Here is a 22,040-nt window from a genome sequence, read left to right as displayed (position 1 = left end):
AGGAGCTCAGACCAGCACAGGCCAGCAGAGAAGGAGAAAAGCCCGAATCCCCAAGGGACAACATGAGGTTCAAAGGGTGTCCCTCTGCCACACTAAATGCAAACTATTTATTAAAAACAAATAAACAAACAACAACAACAACAAAACAGGAAATGATACTGATCTTGGGGGATAAAAAAAAATTCCATTCTAAAAAGAAATCCCACTCTAGCTCTTCTTTTCACAAGGGTATGTGTCATGTACTTGCTTAATTTCATAATTGTTCAGTGACACTTCCTGGGCCAGTTCACTCTTCCTTCTGTAAAATAAACATCTCCCTGACCCTGTTCTCCAGCTTCTCTTGCTGTCTGGTCACTCCTATGATGAAGCCCCTCTTTAGTCCTTCGCTTCTCTTTAGGCTGGTCTTACAGCATCCTACAACACCGTCCCTTTTTTATTTTATTTTATTTTTTTTAGGCAAATGGAGGTTCCCAGGCTAGGGATCCAACTGGAGCTGTAGCCACCAGCCTAGGCCATAGCCACAGCAATGCCAAATCCGAGCCTTGTCTGCAACCTACACCACAGCTCACGGCAACGCCAGATCTGTAACCCACTGAGCGAGACCAAGGATCCAACACTTGTCCTCATGGATACTCGTCAGGTTCTTTAGCAGCTGAGCCATGACGGGTATGCCTACAACACTGTCCCTTTTCCTAATCACACTCAGTGGCCAGGCTCTGGGGTATAATTAGCAAAAATGGGACACACCTTTCGTACAACCGTGTTCTGTCATTGAGGAAGTAGATTGGATTAAGCAATGATGGGGGTCTTGGCGAGGGGGAGTTCCTTCCTGCATCCTCAAGGCCCAAAGGCCCCCCTGCCTCAATGCGGGGGCTCATCTGCTCAGATGCTGTGGGCCCTGACGGTGATGAGGTGACTGGAAAGCAGGATCTGCCCGTCCCCATCTTTATCATCCCCATCACCTTGAGATCAGCTGGGAGCTCCCCAAAGGCCTGAGGCTGAGCATTCCTTGGGGCGTTTCCTTCTTGCTCAGCATCTAAAGACAAGTAGTGACACATGCGGTTTCTGTCCAGTTTTTCCCGGAGGCCTTCAATCTCCAGATTGGAGAACTTACCTTTGTGGGGGTTATTAGTAGGGAAATCTAGGAGCTCTATCCAATCCCCCCTCATCCTGGTGGGTCCAGGGAGCAGGCTTGATAGACTCAACCAAAAGCACTTTCCCTTGTCTTGGAACCTTGAGAAGAAGGCAGACAAACAGAGATGGCTGGAGCATCACCAGGGCTTCTGGGGTGGGCAGACCCGGTTGTTTCTGCTAAGAGATTGCTGCTGTGGTTTTAGGGGGCCTTACTCTTTTTCTTGGTCCTTAACTATTTCCTCTTTTTTTTGGCCACATCCATGGCATATGGAAGTTCCCAGGCCAGGGGTTAAACCCAAGCCATAGTAGCAACCTGAGCCACAGCAGTGACAATACCGCTTCTTAACGATGAACCACCAGGGAACTCTAGTCCTTAACTATTTTCAAGCTTGATGGTTCAGCTCCCATGTACTCTGTAAGCTCCCTGACATTCTTTCAATAAGTTCCTTTTAAATTAACTGGAATAGTCCTTTGACGCTTCGAACCAAGAGTGCTCACTAGTAGATCAGAGCCTCTGTCATCATTTGGAGGAGCAACCCTATTCGCTGAACTGGGCTGTGTCTGGGCTCGCTCACTGTCCCAAGCTGGTCTTAGGGCACTGGCTTGGGTACCAGGACCATTATGCCAGGGATTGGTCTTTTTTTTTTTTTTTTTTTTCTTTTTTCTTTTAGGGCCGAACCTAAGGCATATGGAAGTTCCCAGGCTAGAGGTGGAATTGGAGCTGCAGTTGCCGGCCTACATCACAGCCACAGCAACACCAGATCCAAGCTGCATCTGTGACCTATGCCACAGTTTATGGCAATGCTGGATCCTTAACCCACTGAGCAAGGCTGGGGGTCGAACCTGAAATCTCACAGAGACAATGTCAGGTCCTTAACCCTCTGAACCACAATGGCAACAAGGAATTTGTTTTAAATGTGATTTGCTCTCTATCTCAATAAGGGGGAAGCTGACATTGGCCAGGGCCGACTTCTCAGAGAATAAGGCAGAGGACAGACATGGCCAGTTCCAGGATTCTCCTGTGACAACATAGTGCCAGTTTCTTGTGGTCATGGGTTGGCTTGGGATAGGAGCAGAGGAAAAGGAACTCTTAGGCTGCTGGGAGCTTTCGGCTATATCCGACCCCCTAACCTCCCACCCCAACCAAACAAATATTTTCCCTTTTGTGTAAATTCCATTCCCAGTGCGAATGGAAAAGTGGAAAAACAAATTTTTGTTAATACAGGATCGTGTCCAAGAATTATCATCCTCAATCATTTTGGAGATCTTGTTGTCTAGGAATGCTAGTCATTGGAGAGATCGTGGCTGGGAATTCTGCATCCAGGATCTCAGTGCAGACTTCTCAGGCCAGCCTGGAGGTGGTGCTGTTTGCATGTAGTCACTTTGGGCTAATTAAGATGCTATCCTACCAAGTATGCAGCACTCAACTGCTGAACCTCGCTTTGCATCTTTATACTTAAATTAGTTCAAGAGGTTAGTTAGTGAAAAATTCGTGAAATTCAAATAATCTTCGGAGTAGTGCAAAAAACTTTCTAAGAGTGACAAAAAATTCAGAAGCTATGAAAAGACAAGACTGACAATTTGGAGAGCATAGACATGTAAAAAAACAGCAAAAAGGGAACAGTAAACTGAGAAAAATAATAGCAACTTTTGTGACAAAAAACCATTTTCTTAATATACTAAGAGCGTTTATGAGTATATTCCATTAAAAAAATTGGAAGATAGGAGTTCCCGTCCTGGCGCAGTGGTTAACGAATCCGACTAGGAACAATGAGGTTGTGGGTTCGGTCCCTGCCCTTGCTCAGTGGGTTAACGATCTGGCGTTGCCGTGAGCTGTGGTGTAGGTTGCAGACGCGGCTCGGATCCTGCGTTGCTGTGGCTCTGGCGTAGGCCGGTGGCTACAGCTCCGATTCAACCCCTAGCCTGGGAACCTCCATATGCCGAGGGAGCGGCCCAAAGAAATAGAAAAAAGACAAAAAAAAAAAAAAAAAAACCCACTAATAATCATGAAACATTTCTCAAACACTCATGAAATGAACATTAAATTTTCATGAACGTGAAATTTAAATGAAAATTAAATGCAGTCACTTGATTGTGGGTGCCCCCAAAAATTGTTCTGTACAAAAACACCAGATTGTTCTATCACAAACCATTACTGTCTTTCTCTTCATTCTTATATTTTCCCCTTGGGTTTCCAGGCAGTTAGTTACTCACCTGTTGTCATATGGTGATGGAGCAGCCATTCTTCAAGAGCGCCAACCGTGGGAACATCACAATAGAGGCTAATCTCCCATTCTCACCTCCCAGTGCTGAGATTAACAATAAGTAACACTGGGATAGGTACTAAAATGGAGACATGGAGCAGGTGTGCCACGGGCGGTGTCTCTGCCTAAGCAGGTTCCACACAAAAGGAGATGAAGAAAGAATCGGAGGTGCGCGGCAGAAGAGGCGAGACAGGGCTTTCCTCCAGACGCAGGAACAAAGGGGTGTGCAACAGCCAGGTGCGAGAGTAGATCTGCAAGTTGGGGGAGGGGCGCCGGCCTCACAAGAAGGGGTTTCTCTGGTGAAGATTCCTTTCCAGCTCAAGCACTGCTTTCGGCCGTCGAGGGGCCTTACAATACTACTTGCCACACAGTTCACAGTTCACAGTTCTCTTCCATCCAACTTTCCTTTTTTGCAGACAACTGGAAGACTTAAAGAAGTGAAATGACCTGTCCCGGGTCACAGCTCTGGTCCACACTAGGTTGCCTGACTTGCAGTCAACCGCTTGTCCCGCCACTGGCCCTCCCGCACAGCGCAGGCTATCAAGCCCAAACTCCGTTCCTTGGCGGGGTCGGGCGTCTGCCAGGTGGACTACATCTCCCACAATGCCTTCGGCCCAGTCTCCCTCCCGCCACCCGGCTGGGCCCGGATCCGCCAGTAGAAAAGGAGAGTTTCCAGGGGCCGTTCTCGGTGGCCAATGAGCGCGGTGGGGGGCAGGCCTCTCCCGTCCATTGTTCTCGGTGCCCCTCGGGCTTGAGCCGCCGCAACTCCGGAGGGGCCGGGCAGTGCCCGGGGGCGCTTTTGCGCGCGGAGGGACTGCAGGAGCAGGATCTGGTCTCTGGAGAGGTGAGCCCGGAGAGACAGGGCTGGAGCCACGCGGCCGAGGAAGTAGCCCGAGGCGAGGGAATAACGGGCCTGGAGCCAGTGCGGGCAGCCCTGCTGGGGGAGGGGCGTTGGGGGCGCTGTCCGCGTCCCGCGCGCCCAGCTGTCCCGGTTTAGGCGCGGGGTCCGCTGAGAGACCGACGAGATGTGGACTCTTCTCCCTATCAGTGAGCTCTTTGAACGTCCAGCCTTGGTCGCAGGGTTTGGAAGGCACATTGGACGCGATCCCGCGCAGCCCCTCATTTTACGGATGGGGAAACTGAGCTTCAGAGGGGGCGTGTCTTGCTCCGGGTCAAGCAGCGAATTAAACTGATTAAAAACGGTTTCCCGGGCTCCCAGATTAAAGAGTGGTGTTATACCTGTGTTTCTTCTCGCCAGTTGGTAAATGCACATTGAGATCTTCGGTGTTTCCACTAGCTTTTCTTTTTCTTTTAAAAAACTTTTTCCTTCCCTATTTTCTTTTCTTGGGGGAGGAGGAGCGTTATCTGAATATTTATGATGTGATGATTTTTAAAAATAACTTTTGCCTTTTAGTCTTTATTTTAAAGAATTTGTAGTTTCACTGCTGTCAACGTTTTGTAGAATTTCTATACATATTTTTTTCCTTGTGTATATATGTTCTTTTCTAAAAGGAATTGGGGTCATACTGTGTCTGGTTTTTCTGCCTTGCCAGGTTTGTTTTTAATCCATTTATTTTATATTATGAGGATTATCTTAAATCATTAATGATTAATAATTCTTGTGGAGCATAATTTTAAAAATATTTTAAAATACATACAGCAGAGTGCACAGATCTTTAATATGTACACGCTTATGCAACCATTGTCAAATCAAGATCTGGAACATTTCTAGCTTCTTTGAAACACCCCTCTCAGTTACCCTCCCAAAGCCCTAAAAGTAGTCATTATTACATCAGCATAGTTTTTTTTTTTTTTTTTTTTTTTTTTTTTTTGTCTTTTTGTCGTTGTTGCTATTTCTTGGGCCGCTCCCGTGGCATATGGAGGTTCCCAGGCTAGGGGTTGAATCGGAGCTGTAGCCACCGGCCTATGCCAGAGCCACAGCAACGCTGGATCCGAGCCGCGTCTGCAACCTACACCACAGCTCACTGGCAACGCCGGATCGTTAACCCACTGAGCAAGGGCAGGGATCGAACCCACAACCTCATTGTTCCTAGTCGGATTCGTTAACCACTGCGCCACGACGGGAACTCCAGCATAGTTTTTAATACATTTTACTGTATGCATGTGTCATAATTTATTAACTCTTCTCCTGTTGCTGGATTCTTAAGGTGTCAGGTGTTTTCTTTGGGGTTTGTTTTTAGAAACAATGTTATGGTTGTGCATCCTTCAAACAAATTTCTGTTTGCAAAGATGATTAAAAAAAATAAATTCCTGAAGGGCCAAGGCCGGATCTAAGAGTATGACCATTTTAAAACTTCATGGTTTAAAATATGGTAATAAAAAATAAAATAAAATATGGTAATAAAGCAATTGAGATAATTGCCTTCCTTCCAGTGAGGCTCAAAGTGCCTTGACATTTGAACCATTGCTAATCCTTCAGATGACCCCTTCAGATAAGAAGGCTGGGTGTTATTATCTCAACTTATTAGGTGGTCAGTGAGGTTGTGTGATTGAGTTGTATGTTAGGGCAAGGTCACCCTCTCTGCAGTAAGTCTGAACTGACTTAGGGCAAGATAAGTCAGTCCTGGGTTCGTGGGAGGACTGTGAATTTCTGATGCTCATGCTTTCATCTTTGGGAAAGAAAAATACTGTATTTTTTGTGCTTGTGATTCTTCTTAACTTCCTGTGTTATAGAGGTATTCTCAGGAATAAGCCATTTTTCCTTTTAGAAGGTCAGGAAACTTCTATTGACTTGCGGATGTATGAATCACTTGGTGACCTGTTCTGGGCCGCTATGAGTTAGATTGCTTTAGGACAGATTGCGTATTGATTCTAGTTCTCTTTCTCATTCTTAGCCAGACACCTTATTGAAATTTGAGGAGGGATCTATCTTCTCAGAGAGCTGGGCTGGAGAAGACTGAAGGTCAAGGTTAGAAGCCTGAGTGATTCCCCAGAGAACGTGGATGATGGCCTCAGAGGTACCGAGAGTAACCAATCCTCTGAGCCCCTTAGTCCAGGTGCCTCAAGAGGAAGACGAGCAGGAAGAGGAGGTTGCTACCATGATCCTGGAGGATGACTCCTGGGTGCAGGAAGCTGTGCTGCAGGAGGACGGCCCTGATTCCGAGCCCTTCGCCCAGAGTGCTGGCAAGGGCAGCCCCCACGAGGAGGGGGCCGGAGGGCCTCAGGGTGCCCTTGGCCGTCTTCGAGAGCTCTGTCGGCGCTGGCTGAGGCCAGAAGTCCACACCAAGGAGCAAATGCTGACCATGCTGCCAAAGGAGATTCAGGCCTGGCTGCAAGAGCACCGCCCCGAAAGCAGCGAGGAGGCGGTGGCCCTGGTGGAAGACCTGACCCAGACTCTTCGGGACAGTGGTGAGATGCGGAACCTCATAGGGAGGGAGTGGGAGCGCCCCTCTGAGATGGAGGAGTGTGGTGTTTGCGGAGGAGGAGAAGGTGATACCAGGACTGAGTTTGGGTCAGCCCCACCCCTCTACTCTGTCTGCAGGCAGTCAGCACATTGTCATCCCACAGTGCCCTGGTTATGTGCAGTGACAGTCCCAGGATCTCAGGATAAGAGTGGCTTAAGAGGTCTACTCATGAAGCTGCATTTAGTTAACACACTTTTTACTTCTGTGTTTCTTTAGAATGGTTGGGAAAGTGATGGAGTTTTGTAGGGGCAGGGGCTGAAGACCCCAAAAATCACTCCTTGGCACTTTCACCCTGTTGTACAATAAACATCTAAATATTTACATTCTAGCAGTTAAAAAAAAAAAAGTCCTTTTTTCTTAAAAAAGTGATTATTTTTGGAGTTCCCATAGTGGTGTAGCGAAAACAAATCCAGCTAGGAACCACGAGGTTGCAGGTTCGATCCTTGGTCTCGCTCAGTGGATTAAGGATCTGGCATTGCCGTGAGCTGTGGTGTGGGTTGCAGACGTGGCTCGAATCCTGAGTTGCTGTGGTGTAGGCCGGCAGCTATAGCTCTAATTAGACCCCTAGCTTGGGAACCTCCATATGCTGTGGGTGCGGTCCTAAAAAGACAAAAAAAAAAAAAAAAAAAAAAAGATTAATTCCAAACTTGAGTGCTCTTTTTGCAACAGTTGATGTATTTGTCTCTTGGAGTTCTCATTGTGGTATAGTGGAAACAAACCCAACTAGTATCGATGAGGGCACAGGTTTAGTTCCTGGCGTCACCCTGTGGGTTAAGGATCTGGCATTGCTGTGAGCTGCAGTGTAGGTTGCGGATGCGGCTCGGATCCCATGTTGATGTGGCTGTGGTATAGGCTGGCGGCTGTAGCTCTAATTTGACCCCTAGCCTAGGAACTTGCATATGCCAAGGGTGCGGTCCTAAAAATATATACATATATTTATATTTATACATATATACATATACATATATACAAAATATAACATCTCTTGTGTTATTAATACGTTGTGGGGTCCACACATGCCACTTGACTGCTCTGCCTCCATTCTGGTCTTCACTTGTCAATTGGACTCCCTATCACCAGATATTGGGACCTACCTGGGTCCCTAGGACTGTTTCAGGACTCGTGGGAAGTGATGGCTACCTTTTTGCTGATGAGAACTGTGAAGATCAGGGAAAGGAGTGGGGAGAGGAGAGGAGAAGTCAGAGAAGGCTTCTTGGAGGACGTGAAGCCTGAGCAGGTGTCGAAGCTGGAGCAGGTTTTGGGAGGGCGCAGGGCAGGGAAGGGTGTGGCACCCCAGCGGAGCTATGCTAAGCAGAGGCTCGGAAGGGTGGGCCAGCGTAGGATGGTTTGGGTAACAGTAAGGGAGCCTAGCTGATGGGAGTGGAAAGTGTTTTTTGTTTTGGTTTGGCCTTTTTTTGTTGTCGTTGTTGTGTTTGGCTGTGCCTGCAGCATGGGGAAGTTCCCGGGCCAGGGACTGAACCCATGCCTGCAGCAGTGACAACACCAGATCCTTAACCACCAGGCCACCAGGGAACTCTAGCAGAGTGTGTCTTTAGGAGGTGGCGGAAGTAAAGTCTAGGGGAAAGGTGGGTGGAGTTTTGGACTGAATGTCTTTGGCCTCAGCAGGTTCTAAATTAGAACCCGAAGGGCATGAGAGGAAGCTGGGTTTAGCAACAGGATGCAGGTTTGATTAGAGTAGGAAGAGGCTGGAGGTAGGAGAGCAGCCAGGAAGCCGCCTATACGCTGGGCGCTGGGCGGGCAGTGATGGGGGTGGAGCTGAGTTGGGGATGGCAGGGGCGGAGATTGGGCACGTGTGAGATAGGACTGATACTGGAGTTCCCATGATGGCTCAGCGGTAACAGACCCAGCTAGTATCTATGAGGACATGGGTTTGATCCCTGGCCTCGCTCAGTGGGTTAAGGATCTGGCATTGCTGTGACTGTGGTGTAGGCCAGCAGCTGCAGCTCTGATTGGACCCCTAGCCTGGGAATGTCCATGTGCCGTGGATATGGCCCTACAAAGCAAAGCAAAAAAAAGGGGGGGGATGTTGATGAGGACTAAGATGACAAACTCAGAGGCATCTAGTCTGGAGGTTTCAGAGGCTGGAAAGGGCAGGTAGTTTGGGGGCAGAATTGTGACAATGCCCAGGGACTTGTGAGATGTGAATAAAGGGTCTTGGGGGGCCTGCTGTGAGCCCAGCACTGCCCTGAGCACCTCCATGTCCATCTCACTGACAATCCCATGAGCTAGCAAGGATCCATCATTTTACAGATGTGGAAATGGAAGTTCAAGCTCCTCCTTGAGGTCACACAGCTGGTTAGTGATGGAGCCGGGATTCAAACTCAGCCTGTTTGCTGAGTTTGTGTTTGGTAGATCCCAGGTTTTGTTTTAAGCAAAGTACCCGATTTTCTTCACCCTGAAAAATAACTTTTACTTTTATTCTTCCTACTTAAAAAAGCAAAAACCTCTCAACCTATTAAAAACCTTTACTTTTCTCCTGATGGATGTAGCGAGTTTGTAGTGAACCTCAGGATCAGACACCAAAGAGAGGGCAGAGGCCTGGAGGGCTGCAGGTCTCATCTGGTGTCTCTGAGGCAATGACAGGCTCCCCACCGTGCCAGCCCTCCCTGTCTGGCTTGCTGGAGGGGCCTTGTGCCATTCATCTTCCATGGGACATCTCAGATGAGGAATGTCCCAGACTGAGTGGGTTTGTCAGGGCCCTGATTGCTGTCTTTGTTGGTTTGCATTTGTTTAACCCATGCTCCCGACCTTCCTTGTGATTGCTCAAGAGAAACCTCTGCAGTTAACTCCATCCCTTCTCAAAACGTTTACTCAACATAAGACCGCTTGACCTCTAGTCTGTTTGTCCAGCTCAGGACCTTTGGCCGCACTTTTCCACCACAGGGCATTTCAAGGCCTGGTTAGACAGCAGTTGTTTAATATTTGACTAGCAGGCACCTCTAGGTGCTCACAGTTAAAATATCTTGTGATTCCAGTTGAGATGGGATATGAATTAATGGGTTAACGTGGTAAAGCTCATCTCTCTTTGCATTTCCCATGGACGTTTTCATCCCCATACCCCGCCTTCACTCAGGCTCTCTGTATTTCACCTGATGTCTTGCAGCAGCCTGCAAAGGGAACCTGCCTTCAGCCCCTTCCCCTTCATTGCAGCTGTTCCACTCCTCCCCTAGTGGTCAGGCACTGTCCTGCTCAAATGTTTTCTTGAGTTTCCCAGTGTCTCCACATCAAGCAGGATTGGTTTGTTCTGCTTGCAGCCTGTGGCCCAGACAGCCCCTGGCTGGTCCTCCCCTGACTCACCACTTGCCACAGCTCTTTGTTCCATTCAGACCAGATCTTGCTGTTTTTTTGAACACAGCCTGTACTTTCCAGCAGCCACCTGTGCTCCTGAATTTTGATGTGGAATGGCCTTGTGCATCCCTATGTGATAAAATCTTGGTTGTCTTTGAGTTCCTGACTTTGGAGTCCTGCTCCATAAAGCTGTCCTTACTGCCAGCTCCTCTTTCCTGTCTCCTCTTCCACCTAAGAGCATCTCTGACGACCTCTGCCAGAAGTCATCTCCCCGAGAACATTCGGATTCTCCTTCTTGTTTTGACTTTTTATCATACTGCATCTTGTTTTCTATTTATATGAAGACTTGTCTTCTTTCTTTTAGGAACCTATAATATCCCCAAAGTCAAAGAACCTGTCTTTTTTTTTTTTCTTTCTTCTCTTTAAACCTCTCACAGCACCTGGCACAATGCCCTGCACATAGTGGACCCAGTAAGTATTGTTGGGATGAGGAAATGAATCCTTCCTGCCTCCGTGCAGGTGCGGAGCAGTTCATCTGCTGGGTACATGAAGGAGGCAGACAGCTGCTTCATGCCAGACTTATCTGCCTTTCCTTGAGAAAGCCAAGCTAAACTGCCCCCCCCCCTTTTTTTCTTTTTTGGCCACCTCACAGCATATGGAGTTCCCGGGCCAGGGATCAGATCCAAGCCACAGTTGTGACCTATGCCAAAGCGGCATCAATGCCAGATTCTTTAACCCATTGTGCCAGGCTAGGGATCAAACCTGCAGAGATGCTGCTGATCCCATTGTGCCATAGCAGAAACTCCTAAGCTTTCATTTTTGTTTCTTGTTTTTTTGTCTTTTTGCCATTTCTTGGGCTGCTCCTACGGCATATGAGGTTCCCAGGCTAGGGGTTGAATCGGAGCTGTAGCCACCAGCCTACGCCACAGTCACAGCAGTGCGGGATCCGAGCCGTGTCTGCAACCTACACCACAGCTCATGGCAACGCCGGATCTTTAACCCACTGAGCAAGGCCAGGGATCGAACCCGCAACCTCATGGTTCCTAGTCAGATTCGTTAACCGCTGAGCCACAACGGGAACTCCCAAGCTTTCATTTTAAAACAAAATAGTGGGTCAAGCCCAAATTTGGCAGAACACAGCCAGGGGCACTTCAAAATCTAGAAAGGAAGAAGAGATAAGATTGCAGCTTAGACCTGGGAGAATTCTCAGACCAGTAGGTGAGCCAGGCAGCTTAGTCCAGCAAAAGAGCACCTACTCTTAGGTTTTCACTCTTGGAAGCTCCATGTTAATCCTTTGCTTATATTTAGCAAACTCGATGAATATTATCATACTTATGCTTTTAATTATTATTATTATGCATTAATAATAATAATGTTGTTGTTGTTGTTTTTTTTTTTGTCTTTTTAGGGCTGCCCCCTCAACATATAGAGGTTCCCAGGCTAGGCGTCAAATCAGAGCTGTAGCTGCCAACCTACACCATAGCCACAGCAATGCCAGATTCAAGCCGCATCTGCCCTGAGGAGCTGGTCTTGGAAGCACCCCAGGGTGCAAACGCCAGAGAAAATGGACTTGTTGCAGGCTGGACTTGGAAGCCTCAGTAGGGCATTACTGGTCCGGTAGAGATCATCCGTCCAGTGATGCGCTCTTTCGCTTAGATGAGATTGGCCCACAGAGTTCATGTCTGGCAGCTGTGTTTTCAGCCTGCATCTCACAGGCCTATTGAAAGACCACTCATGAAGAGCACCAGTTATCTCTGTTTCTTGTTACAAATTACTCATGAAAAACTCCATACACTTCCATTTTTTCCTGGTGATTTGGGAAATGGCAACCCAAATTTTCCAGGGCAATCCTGGATATAAAAATCTTTGTCCTAGGAGTTCCCATTGTGGCTCAGCTGTAACGAACCTGGCTAGTATCCATGAGGACTCGGGTTTGATCCCTGGCCTTGCTCAGTGAATTAAGGATCCAGTGTTGCCGTGAGCTGTGGTGTAGGTCAAAGACATGGCTTGAATCCTGTATTGCTGTGGCTGTGGTGTAGGCTGGCAGCTGCCACCCCGAATTGACCTGGTACCCTCCCATACGCTGTGGGTGCAGCCCTAAAAAAAAAGAACAAAACAAAACTTTGTCCTTGTAAAGCATCAAAGTATCTCAAAATGCCAATAGCTGGCAGCCAAGCCATACCTCTCAGAATGTCTCATATCTTTTCCCTAAGAGGCCTGGACCCTGGGGCCAAGAGTCATTTCTCAAGTTATGTGACCCAATTTTTGGTTCAGAAAGTGTAGTCATTAGAGTTGAGACAGCTTTTCCCCAAAACTGTTCTCTGATTTAACTAACTTTCTGTAAGAAGCAAGCAGAAAAATACCCTTAGAACTTGGAGACCAGGGGGCTCATGCTACAGTGGCATCTGCCAGATAATCCCAGACCAGTGTGGTTGCAGCGTCAGGGTGAAAAGGGAAATATTCCTCTCCCAACAGATTGATTTTATCTCATAGAAGCCCCATCACCTGAGAAAGAAACTGCTGCCGGGAATTCCCTTCGTGGCTCAGTAGTTAACAAACCCAACTAGGATTCATGAGGATGTGGGTTCAATTCCTGGCCTCGCCCAGTGGATTAAGGATCCGATGTTGCCCGTGAGCTGTGGTGTAGGTCACAGACATGGCTTGAATCTGGCGTTGCTGTGGCTGTGGTGTAGGCTGGCAGCTATAGCTCTGACTTGACCCTTAGCCTGGGAACTTCCATATGCCGCAGGTGCAGCCCTAAAAAGCAAAAAAAAAAAAAAAAGAAGAAAAACTGGCCATCAAGGGGGAGCATAGGGAAAATCATGGGGCTTAAAATCGATAAATTCCTGACATGTAAGTCCTTAACCATTAGTGCATTGTGGGGTCCCTGTGCCAGCATTGTCAGTCTCATGTGGAACTGTGTTAAGAATGAAATTCCTGGGTCCCCCTTCAGACCTACTGAACCAGAAACTCTGGGGGCAGGGTCCAGCCAGTGGGGTTAACAAGCCCTGCAGCCAATCCTGATTCCGTCTCCACTTTGAGAACCATAGCACTAGACCTCTGGTTCTCAGACTTGGCCACACATCAGAATCAAGGGGGTCTTGGATCCTATTCCCAGAGACTCTGATTTTCTGATTTACTTGGCTTGGGGTGTGGCCCAGTGAGGGAGTTTTGAAAGCTGGTGGTTCTAAGATGCAGCACCATGGCTCAGAGTTCCCGTCATGGCACAGTGGAAACAAATCCGACTAGAAACCATGAGGTTGTGGGTTCAATACCTGGCCTCGCTCAGTGGGTTAAGGATCTGGTATTGCCATGAGCTGTATTGTAGGTCACAGACTCAGCTCGGATCTGGCATTGCCGTGGCTGTGGTGTAGGCCCCCAGCTGTAGCTCTGATTCAACCCCTAGCCTGAGAACTTCCATATGCCTTCCTAAAAAGCAAAAAAAAAAAAAAAAAAAAAACCGTAGCAGAATTTAACAAGATCTCCTTCAAACACCAAGTGACTTCAAACCCACTCTTGTCCAACAGGTGAGGTGAAGAGTCACAGCTGAGCTGTCCCGCCATCCCCAGTGACACATCTGGTTCTTGGTGGACATAAGCAGCAGCTTACCTATCTTGACCTTGCTGCCTCAGCAAAGTGCTCCCTCAATGACAGATAACAAATAACAGTCCTTTTTCTTAATGAGAATGGGATTGGAGAGTGTTGCAGGCTTGTAAAGGCATATGTCTTTAAAGCTACAATTGTCAAGTTCAAAACAATCCCTTTTAATTCGCTTAAATATTTGTGGTGGGAGTTCCCGTGGTGGCGCAGTGGTTAACGAATCTGACTAGGAACCATGAGGTTGCGGGTTCGGTCCCTGCCCTTGCTCAGTGGGTTAACGATCCGGCGTTGCCGTGAGCTGTGGTGTAGGTTGCAGACGCGGCTCGGATCCTGCGTTGCTGTGGCTCTGGCATAGGCCGGTGGCTACAGCTCCGATTCGACCCCTAGCCTGGGAACCTCCATATGCCGCGGGAGCGGCCCAAGAAATAGCAACAACAACAACAACAACAACAAAAAGACAAAAAGGCAAAAAAAAAAAAAAAAAATATTTGTGGTGTATACCATACATAACGCTGAGAGAGATGGAACATTAGAATTGTAAAATGTTTGGCGGTCATTCATTTAAAGTGATAACAGCTCCTTGCTGTTTTCATCACCAGTTCATCTTTCAAGAAGTCAGAGTTCTGCCAGTCACTCAGGTGCTATCAGGTTCCCACCAGGCTTGCCAGGGCAGCAGCCAGATGGGGAGAATCCCACTTGGGCATCAGCTGTATCAGAATTACAGAATCATTTCTGCATTTTATTTTATTTTTTTTTAGGGCTGTATTTGCAGCACATGGAGGTTCCCAGACTAGGGGTTGAATCGGAGCTGCAGCTGCCAGCCTCTGCCACAGCCACAGAAACTTGGGATCCAAGCTGCATCTGTGACCTACACCATAGCACACGGCAATACCACGGAGCGAGGTCAGGAATCAAACCTGTGTCCTTATGGATACTAGTCAGGTTCATTACCACTGAGCTACAGTGGGAACTCCACTTCTACATTGTAGACCAGTGGTCTGACTGTGGTGTTGAGACACAGCGTTATGTCACAATCAGGTGGGAGGAGCCTTATAAGAATTCTGAGTCTAATGCACATTAAAGTGCCAAAGTTGGAGTTCCCGTCGTGGCACAGTGGTTAATGAATCTGACTAGGAACCATGAGGTTGTGGGTTCGATCCCTGGCCTTGCTCAGTGGGTTAAGGATCCGGTGTTGCCGTGAGCTGTGGTGTAGGCTACAGATGCGGCTTGGATCTGGCATTGCTGTGGCTCTGGCGTAGGCCGGTGGCTCCAGCTCCGATTCGACCCCTAGCCTGGGAACCTCCATATGCTACGGGAGCGGCCCAAGAAATGGCAGAAAGTCAAAAAAAAAAAAAAAGTGCCAAAGTTTGTGACCAGTTATCTCATCATTATAAATAAATTACAGCAGACTCAGGTTTTATCCCCATATTGACATGAATCTTCCTCACACTTATTCTGATATGCTTTCTAGCATGGGAGAGAAGGGCCAGGCAGGGGGACACGTGTGCCCTGTGAAATCCACGGGACTGTGCTGTGCACAGGAGTCTAGAGTCCATGTCGAGGGCAGGAAATACAGAAACCGTTGGTTTAGACTAAGCCACAATTGTCTACTAACCAGTAAGGGTCCTCTGGCAGTTAGGAACCACTCAGTGAATGGTATTTGGTCAGCGGGCTTAACCATTTTGGAAAAACTAAAATTGGATCCCTACCTTGTAACTTACACAGAAATAGATCCATGCTTCCTAAGTTACACAGAAATAAATTCCAGATAAATTATAGAACTCTACTGTGAAAAATCTGGAGTCACCTATAAGAATATTGTTGCAATCTTGCAGTGGGATAGACCTTCTTAATTTTTTTAAATGATTTTTATTTTTTCCCTGATAGTTGGTTTACAGTGTTCTGTCAATTCTACCGTACAGCAAAGTGACCCAGTCACACATGTATATACATTCTTTTTCTCACATTATCCTCCATCATGTTCTATCATAAGTGACTAGACAGCACAGGGAAATATATCTAGGACTTCTTAATTTTAAATAAGAAATCTTCAAAGCTAAATCGAACTCAAGGAAACAGGGGAAAAAAGTGTTTTATATAAAAAAGATACTGTGAACAAAGTTCAAAGATACTGTACAGTCTGGGAGGAAGTATTGCAGTGTAGCAGAAGAGTCAAAATCCTGATCTATAGGATTTCTCGTCGTGGCGCAGTGGTTAACGAATCCGACTAGGAACCAAGAGGATGTGGATTCGATCCCTGGCCTTGCTCAGTGGGTTAAGGATCTGGCGTTGCCGTGAGCTGTGGTATAGGTTGCAGATGCGGCTCGGATCCCGCGTTGCCCTGGCTCTGGCGTAGGCCGGTGGCTACAGCTGGGATTAGACCCCTAGCCTGGGAACCTCCATATGCCGCGGAAGGGGCCCCAGAAAAGGCAAAAAGACAAAAAAAAAAAAAAAAAAAATCCTGTGGCAAACAAAAATGTAAACAATCTGTTGACAATCTGTTTATACTTTCTAAAACCTGAAGTTAATCTCAGTCAAGTATAGATGGCTCTTTCTATGAGTAAGTGGATAATTAAGTCTTCTACCCAAAAGGAACAAGCTTGTTAATTGAGCTTACAGTGGAGCATGTGAATGAATAAAGTAGATTGGTATCATATAGACAATTGCACAATCAGTTAGAACAGCATTCCCATCTTCACCCAGTGTTACCTTCTGAGAAGAGCTGTCTTTGTAGACTCTGACGGCACCCCTGCTTGCTCGCTCTTCACCCTATTTTACTTCCTTCACAATACTTACACTGTCTGAAAATAACAATCTGAATAAAGAGTATATATTATGTATACTTATAATATATGTATACACATAAGATGAGTATATGTCATCATCTTTTAAACTATACTGCACAGTGCAAAACCCTTGGCTCAAAGTCTCTGTGTAGGAGTTCCCCTGTGGCTCAATGGTAACGAACCAGACTAGTATCCATGAGGACGCGGGTTCGATCCCTGGCTTCGTTCAGTGGGTTCAGGATCCGGCGTTTCTATGAGCTATGGTGTAGGTTGCAGTCGGAGCTCAGATCCCGCATTACTGTGGCTGTGGTGTATGCTGGTAGCTGTAGCTCTGATTTGACCCCTAGCCTGGGAACTTCCATGTGCTGTGGGTACGGCCCTTAAAAAAAGTTTAAAAAAAAATTGAAGTCTCTGTGTAGATAAGGGAACTTTTTCCCTGCCACAGAGTCTTGGAGGTGATCAAGACATTTAGAAAATGAGACCCCTTCTTTCTCTATTTCCTTAATGCCTGACTCATCTCTGAGTTTCCTCTACCAGAGATCTGAGCCTTCTTACCACTTGCACAAGCTGGCTTCCTCAGAAGCCTGTCTCCCTGCATTCAGTGACAAAATATACTTATCTTGATGTAGCAAACACTATTTCTACAGATGAAGTTCTTTTTTTTTTTTTTTTTTTTTGGCACACCCTCAGTATGTAGTAGTTCCCAGGCCAGGGATCAAACCCGTGCCACAGCATTGACAACACTGGGTCCTTAACCCACTGAGCCACCAGGGAACTCCTGGTGAAGTTCCTTTCTAAAGAAAATTCCCAGTTCCTACCTTCTTATCCTATCTCTACTCATTGCATACTGATGAAGATATTCCTCTTGTATCTGGCCACACCAGCTTCTGAGTTTTCACTTTCTTAATTGACTACCCACCAAAAAAAGGAGGGAGGAGTTCCCATCGTGGCGCAGTGGTTAACGAATCCGACTAGGAAACATGAGATTGCGGGTTCGGTCCCTGCCCTTGCTCAGTGGGTTAACGATCTGGCGTTGCTGTGAGCTGTAGTGTAGGTTGCAGACGCGGCTTGGATCCAGTGTTGCTGTGGCTCTGGCGTAGGCCGGTGGCTACAGCTCCGATTCAACCCCTAGCCTGGGACCCTCCATATGCCGTGGGAGTGGCCCAAGAAATAGCAAAAAAAAAAAAAAAAAAAAAAAAAAAAAAACCCAAAACAAAACAAAAAAAAACAAAAAAGGAGGAAATTGGCTGCGGTTGAGTGTACTCTGTACTCTTGATTTCACCAGTGTCAGCCTTTCTTGAGGAGGAGCTTGGAAGGGGCCAGGCTTCTTCATCCTTCCCCATTCAGTGACTTCTTTTGGAGGTCGTTGTTAAGGGAGAAAGCCTGATGGGTACTCTTTCCTGTCCTTTAGAATGGCTCCTGTGCCTCTGTGTTGTCAGAGGTCAACCTTAAAAGAACTTTCGGCCTCCATTTGGTCTTTGGAGTGTAAGTCTTGGCATCTTTGTCTACATAAAGGAGGATAGGACTGGTCCTTAAGCAGCAGACAGTGAGGGCATTATTGGGTCTGGATTCTGCCCAGAGGGGCCTCTGCAATGAGATAATAGAAGATAGTCACACAAATTATGACGTATCACATTTAAAGGCCCCCAAATGACAGAAATTCTCTTTGTTTTTTGTCTTTTTAGGGCCACACCCACGGCATATGGAAGTTCGAAGGCTAGGGGTCAAATCAGAGCTACAGCTGCCGGCCTACGCCACAGCCACAGCAACGCCAGATCGGAGCCACATCTGTGACCTACACCACAGCTCACAGCAACGCCGGATCCTTAACCCACTGAGTAAGGCCAGAGATCAAACCCACATCCTCATAGATACTAGTTGGGTTCATTACTGCTGAGCCACAGTGGGAGTGCCTCTATTGTATTTTTGTCTAATAGTTCAATACTGATTTTTTTCCCTTTAAAACTTTTGATCTCTTTGAGCTTTGTCCTAGTAGGGGTCCACCTGAAATTTTCTAGGTCTAGCATCATTTATGGAATGTGGTGTCTTTTTTCCATGGATATGAGAGGCCACCCTTATCACACATTAACATTAAATTCCCATGGTCATATAGATTATTTGTTCTGTTCCACCGATCTGTCTATTCATGTGCCACTTGTATTAAATTTGGAATTCACATGTATAACATTCTGAGTTCGCCTGTGTATTGAGTCTGGAGTTTTGGTTTTGTTTCATTGGTCTGATTATCTATTAATGTTTTACTGATTGAGATTTTACAATTTGCTTTAACATCGGACAGAAGTAGTTGCCTGCCTCCCTACTCCCCTAGTTCCATCAGTAATCTTATCTACACTAATGTTTATCTTATACCATTTAAGACTCCTATACTTCAGTTATATGAGTATAACTTGCCAATTTTGTTTTTTATTTAAAAATGTTTTCTTTTTATGGCCACATCCATGGCATATGGATGTTCTCAGGCTAGGGGTCGAATCAGAGCTGCCCCTGCAGGCCTCCGCCACAGGCACAGCCACACTGGATCCAAGCCACATCTTTGACCTACACCACAGCTCATGGCAATGCTGGGTCCTTAACCCACTAAGCCACGACAGGAACTGCCAATTTTGAATGGCAGTTCTTTGAATTCCCAGGTATACAGATGAGACAGTCAACAAATATATCCTACATCCCACCTTCTTTCCTGCAACCCCAATCTCGGTTAGGATGTCATTTCTACATCGCTGTAGAAATTCTACATCTACATTCTTATATCACCCTAATCGCTACAGTTGTTCTATTTTTTATTTTTTATTGAAGTATAGTTGATTTACCATGTCATGTTAGTTTCAGGTGGGCAAGTAGTGATTCAGCTTTTTATATATAAATATGTATTCTTTAAATATGTATCCTTTTTCAGATTCTTTTCCCTTATATGTTCATCACAGCGGTTCTAGACGTTCTAAAGTTGAATTTATCAAGTGTTCAGCTCCAGTCCTTTTGCTCTAGAATTTGCCTTATCTCGTAGTTGACTGAAATTCCTCTCCTAATAGTTTTCTCAGGAAGGACCATAGGAACAATATTCTGCAAATTTGTGTATCTTCAAAGCTCTTGGCCTGTAAACTTTATACTTGAAGGACAGCTTTGCTGAACATAAAACCCTTGGCATGCTTATTCTCTTCTTGCATGTCTGGTAGCTCCTGCTGCACTCTCTGTGGGTGTTGAATGTTACTGGAGAGAAATCTGAAACCATTTGCTTCTCCTCCCTCATATAAGTGATGCCAGCTTTTTGCTTTGTACCTTCTCATTATTAACCACCCTGGGTTAGTATTCCTTGGCACACAGTGTACCTTTCTGTGTACAGTGTCTATTTTGTATTTCAAGGATTTGTTCTACTCCTTTGGTTTAGTGTCCTTTTTTGACAACTCTAGTTGTATATGTATTGATTCTCCTTTTGTCTCACTTTGATTTCTGTCATTCCCTCTGTCTCTCTGTCTTTTTTCCTTTTTTTTTTTTTTTTTTTTTTTTTTTTTTTGGCTGTGCCTACAGCACGTGGAAGTTCCTAGGCCAGGGATTGAATCCTCGCCACAGCAGTGACAACGCTGGATTCTTAAGCTGCTGTGCCACAAGGAAACTCCTCTATCATCCTCTTTAGTCCTTCATTCTTTTTTTTTTTCCACTTTTTTTTTTTCTTTTTATGGCTGCACCTGTGGCATATGGAGTTTCCCAGGCTAGGGGTCGAATCAGAGCCAGAGCTGCTGGCCTATGCCACAGCCACAGCAACACCAGATCCGAGCCACATCTGCAACCTGCACCACAGCTCGCAGCAGCACCGGATCCTTAACCCACTGAGTAAGGCCAGGGATCAAACCCACATCCTCATTGATGCTAGCTGGGTTCATTACTACTGAGCCACAATGGAAAATCCATAGTCCATCTTTGTTTCCATCTCCCGTCATTGCTTTTCTCGCGTTCTCCTTTCCTCTTCCTGTGTTTCCAAGGCGCCTGTTTTCGTTTGTGTTCCTCCCCATCTTGTCCTCGTTTCTCTGGATTTGTTCCCTTCTTCCCAGCTCGAATTTCCTCTCTTTCTATTGTCTCTTCATCAACTACTTTGGGTCTTCCCTCATAGAAGTGGTTGCTTCACTTAACATTTTGTAGGGATGAAAAGTGGTCACAGTTCTCAATAGCAGTACTTCCCATTATTCGTGTGTGGGAGTCAAGGGTCTCTCCTCTGCTTTATAGAAACAGAAAGTGGGAGTTCCCATCGTGGCACAGTGGTTGACGAATCCGACTGGGAGCCATGGGGTTGTGGGTTCGATCCCTGGCCTTGCTTAGTGGGTTAAGGATCCAGTGTTGCCATGAGCTGTGGTGTAGGTCGCAGACGCGGCTCGGATCCCGCGTTGCTGTGGCTCTGGTGTAGGCCAGCGGCTGCAGCTCTGATTGGACCCCTAGCCTGGGAACCTCCATGAGCTGCGAGTGCGGCCCTAGAAAAGGCAAAAAGACAAAAAAAAAAAAAAAAAAAAAAAAGAAAGAAAAGAAAACAGAAAGCTTCCTGCGTACATGGCTCATCCTTATGATTCTAATTGTAGCCTTACCTCCCTTGCTTCTCTAAACCACAGACTTACCCCGGTCCCCAAATGCACCCGTGCCCTTGAGGGTGAGCCCCTGACCCGCAGGAACTTATTTTCTGCCTGAGCTTTTTGAGATACACTGCCTGCATGCCCCCATCCCAGCACCCCACCCCCACCCCCCGCCTCCTACTTTCCAAGCTGTTCTCTTCACTTTTTCCCTCATTGGCTTCTGCCAGTCTCTGCTAGTTTTGGAAGTCCTTATGTGTATTTTGTTGCCTGCAAATTCATCTCCTTCTAATCTCACTGAAAACAAAATTTGACTTTTTGTTGTTGTTTTCTTTCTGCTCCTTCTGAGCTCAGCCAGGAACATAGCAGTTCTTCTGATTTAAGGTGAAAAATCTCATTAACTGTTGTCCCTATTCAGAAGAGAACAACTATTGAAGTCATCACAAAAGGGTTTGGAGTCATGTTAGCCTGAAGAAAATGAATCAGGGCCTCAGTCTGGAGGTCCTTATAGAAGAGATATGGGAGTTCCTGTCGGGGCTCGGTGGTTAACAAATCCGACTAGGAACATTGAGGTTGCGGGTTCGATCCCTGGCCTCACTCAGTGGGCTAAGGATCTGGTGTTGAGCTGTGGTGTAGGTTGTAGACTTGGCTCGGATCCTGCGTTGCTGTGGCTGTGGCGTAGGCTGGGCAGCTACAGCTCCAATTAGACCCCTAGCCTGGGAACCTCCACATGCTGCGGGTGCGGCCCTAGAAAAGACCAAAAAAAAAAAAAAAAAAAAAGAAGAGATACGACTGCAGAGCTCTATGCTAGAAATTTGCAAAAGAACAGCCTTGTAGGGCATGAAGGAAGCACAGAATCCCTGGCCCTAGCCAAGCTGGAGCTTGCTGGTGCCCCTCATGCTGACCTCCATCCCCTGGAGATCTATGGGAGGGGGGCCGGAGGACCGC

General features: G+C 46.7%; 2 protein-coding genes across 5 annotated transcripts in view; one reads left to right on the top strand and one right to left on the bottom strand.

The window, feature by feature from the left end:
- Nucleotides 1-1,114: 1,114 nt before the first annotated feature.
- Nucleotides 1,115-4,532, bottom strand: LOC146401614 (uncharacterized). The gene is made up of 2 exons (XM_084968559.1): nt 3,349-4,532; nt 1,115-1,233 (listed from the first exon to the last, which is right to left on the bottom strand). Exon 1 carries the CDS (start codon nt 4,519-4,521, stop codon nt 3,988-3,990), a length of 534 nt encoding a protein of 177 aa, XP_084824685.1. The 5' UTR covers nt 4,522-4,532; the 3' UTR covers nt 1,115-1,233; nt 3,349-3,987.
- ZSCAN2 (zinc finger and SCAN domain containing 2) overlaps nt 4,127-22,040 on the top strand; it is a 23,478-nt gene continuing 5,564 nt past the window's right edge. For 2 of the 4 annotated variants that reach the window (XR_014810406.1, XM_084968526.1), the window contains exons 1-2: nt 4,127-4,242; nt 6,258-6,767. Coding sequence is in view for 2 of the 4 variants with exons in the window: in XM_084968526.1 (XP_084824652.1) it covers nt 6,362-6,767 (406 nt within the window). In the remaining 2 variants the exon portion in view is untranslated. Of the gene's footprint in view, nt 4,243-6,253; nt 6,768-22,040 lie in introns of all 4 variants that reach the window. The other 2 variants (XR_014810405.1, XM_084968525.1) reach the window with 1 other exon arrangement.

Source organism: Sus scrofa, chromosome 7 (genome assembly GCF_054392235.1).
Source record: "Sus scrofa isolate SSC_HxYL_T2T_F1_AM1 chromosome 7, Sscrofa_HxYL_maternal_Yorkshire_Landrace_v2.0, whole genome shotgun sequence".
In the NCBI taxonomy this organism is placed as follows: domain Eukaryota; kingdom Metazoa; phylum Chordata; class Mammalia; order Artiodactyla; family Suidae; genus Sus; species Sus scrofa.
This window is presented reverse-complemented; position numbering and strand designations above follow the sequence as displayed.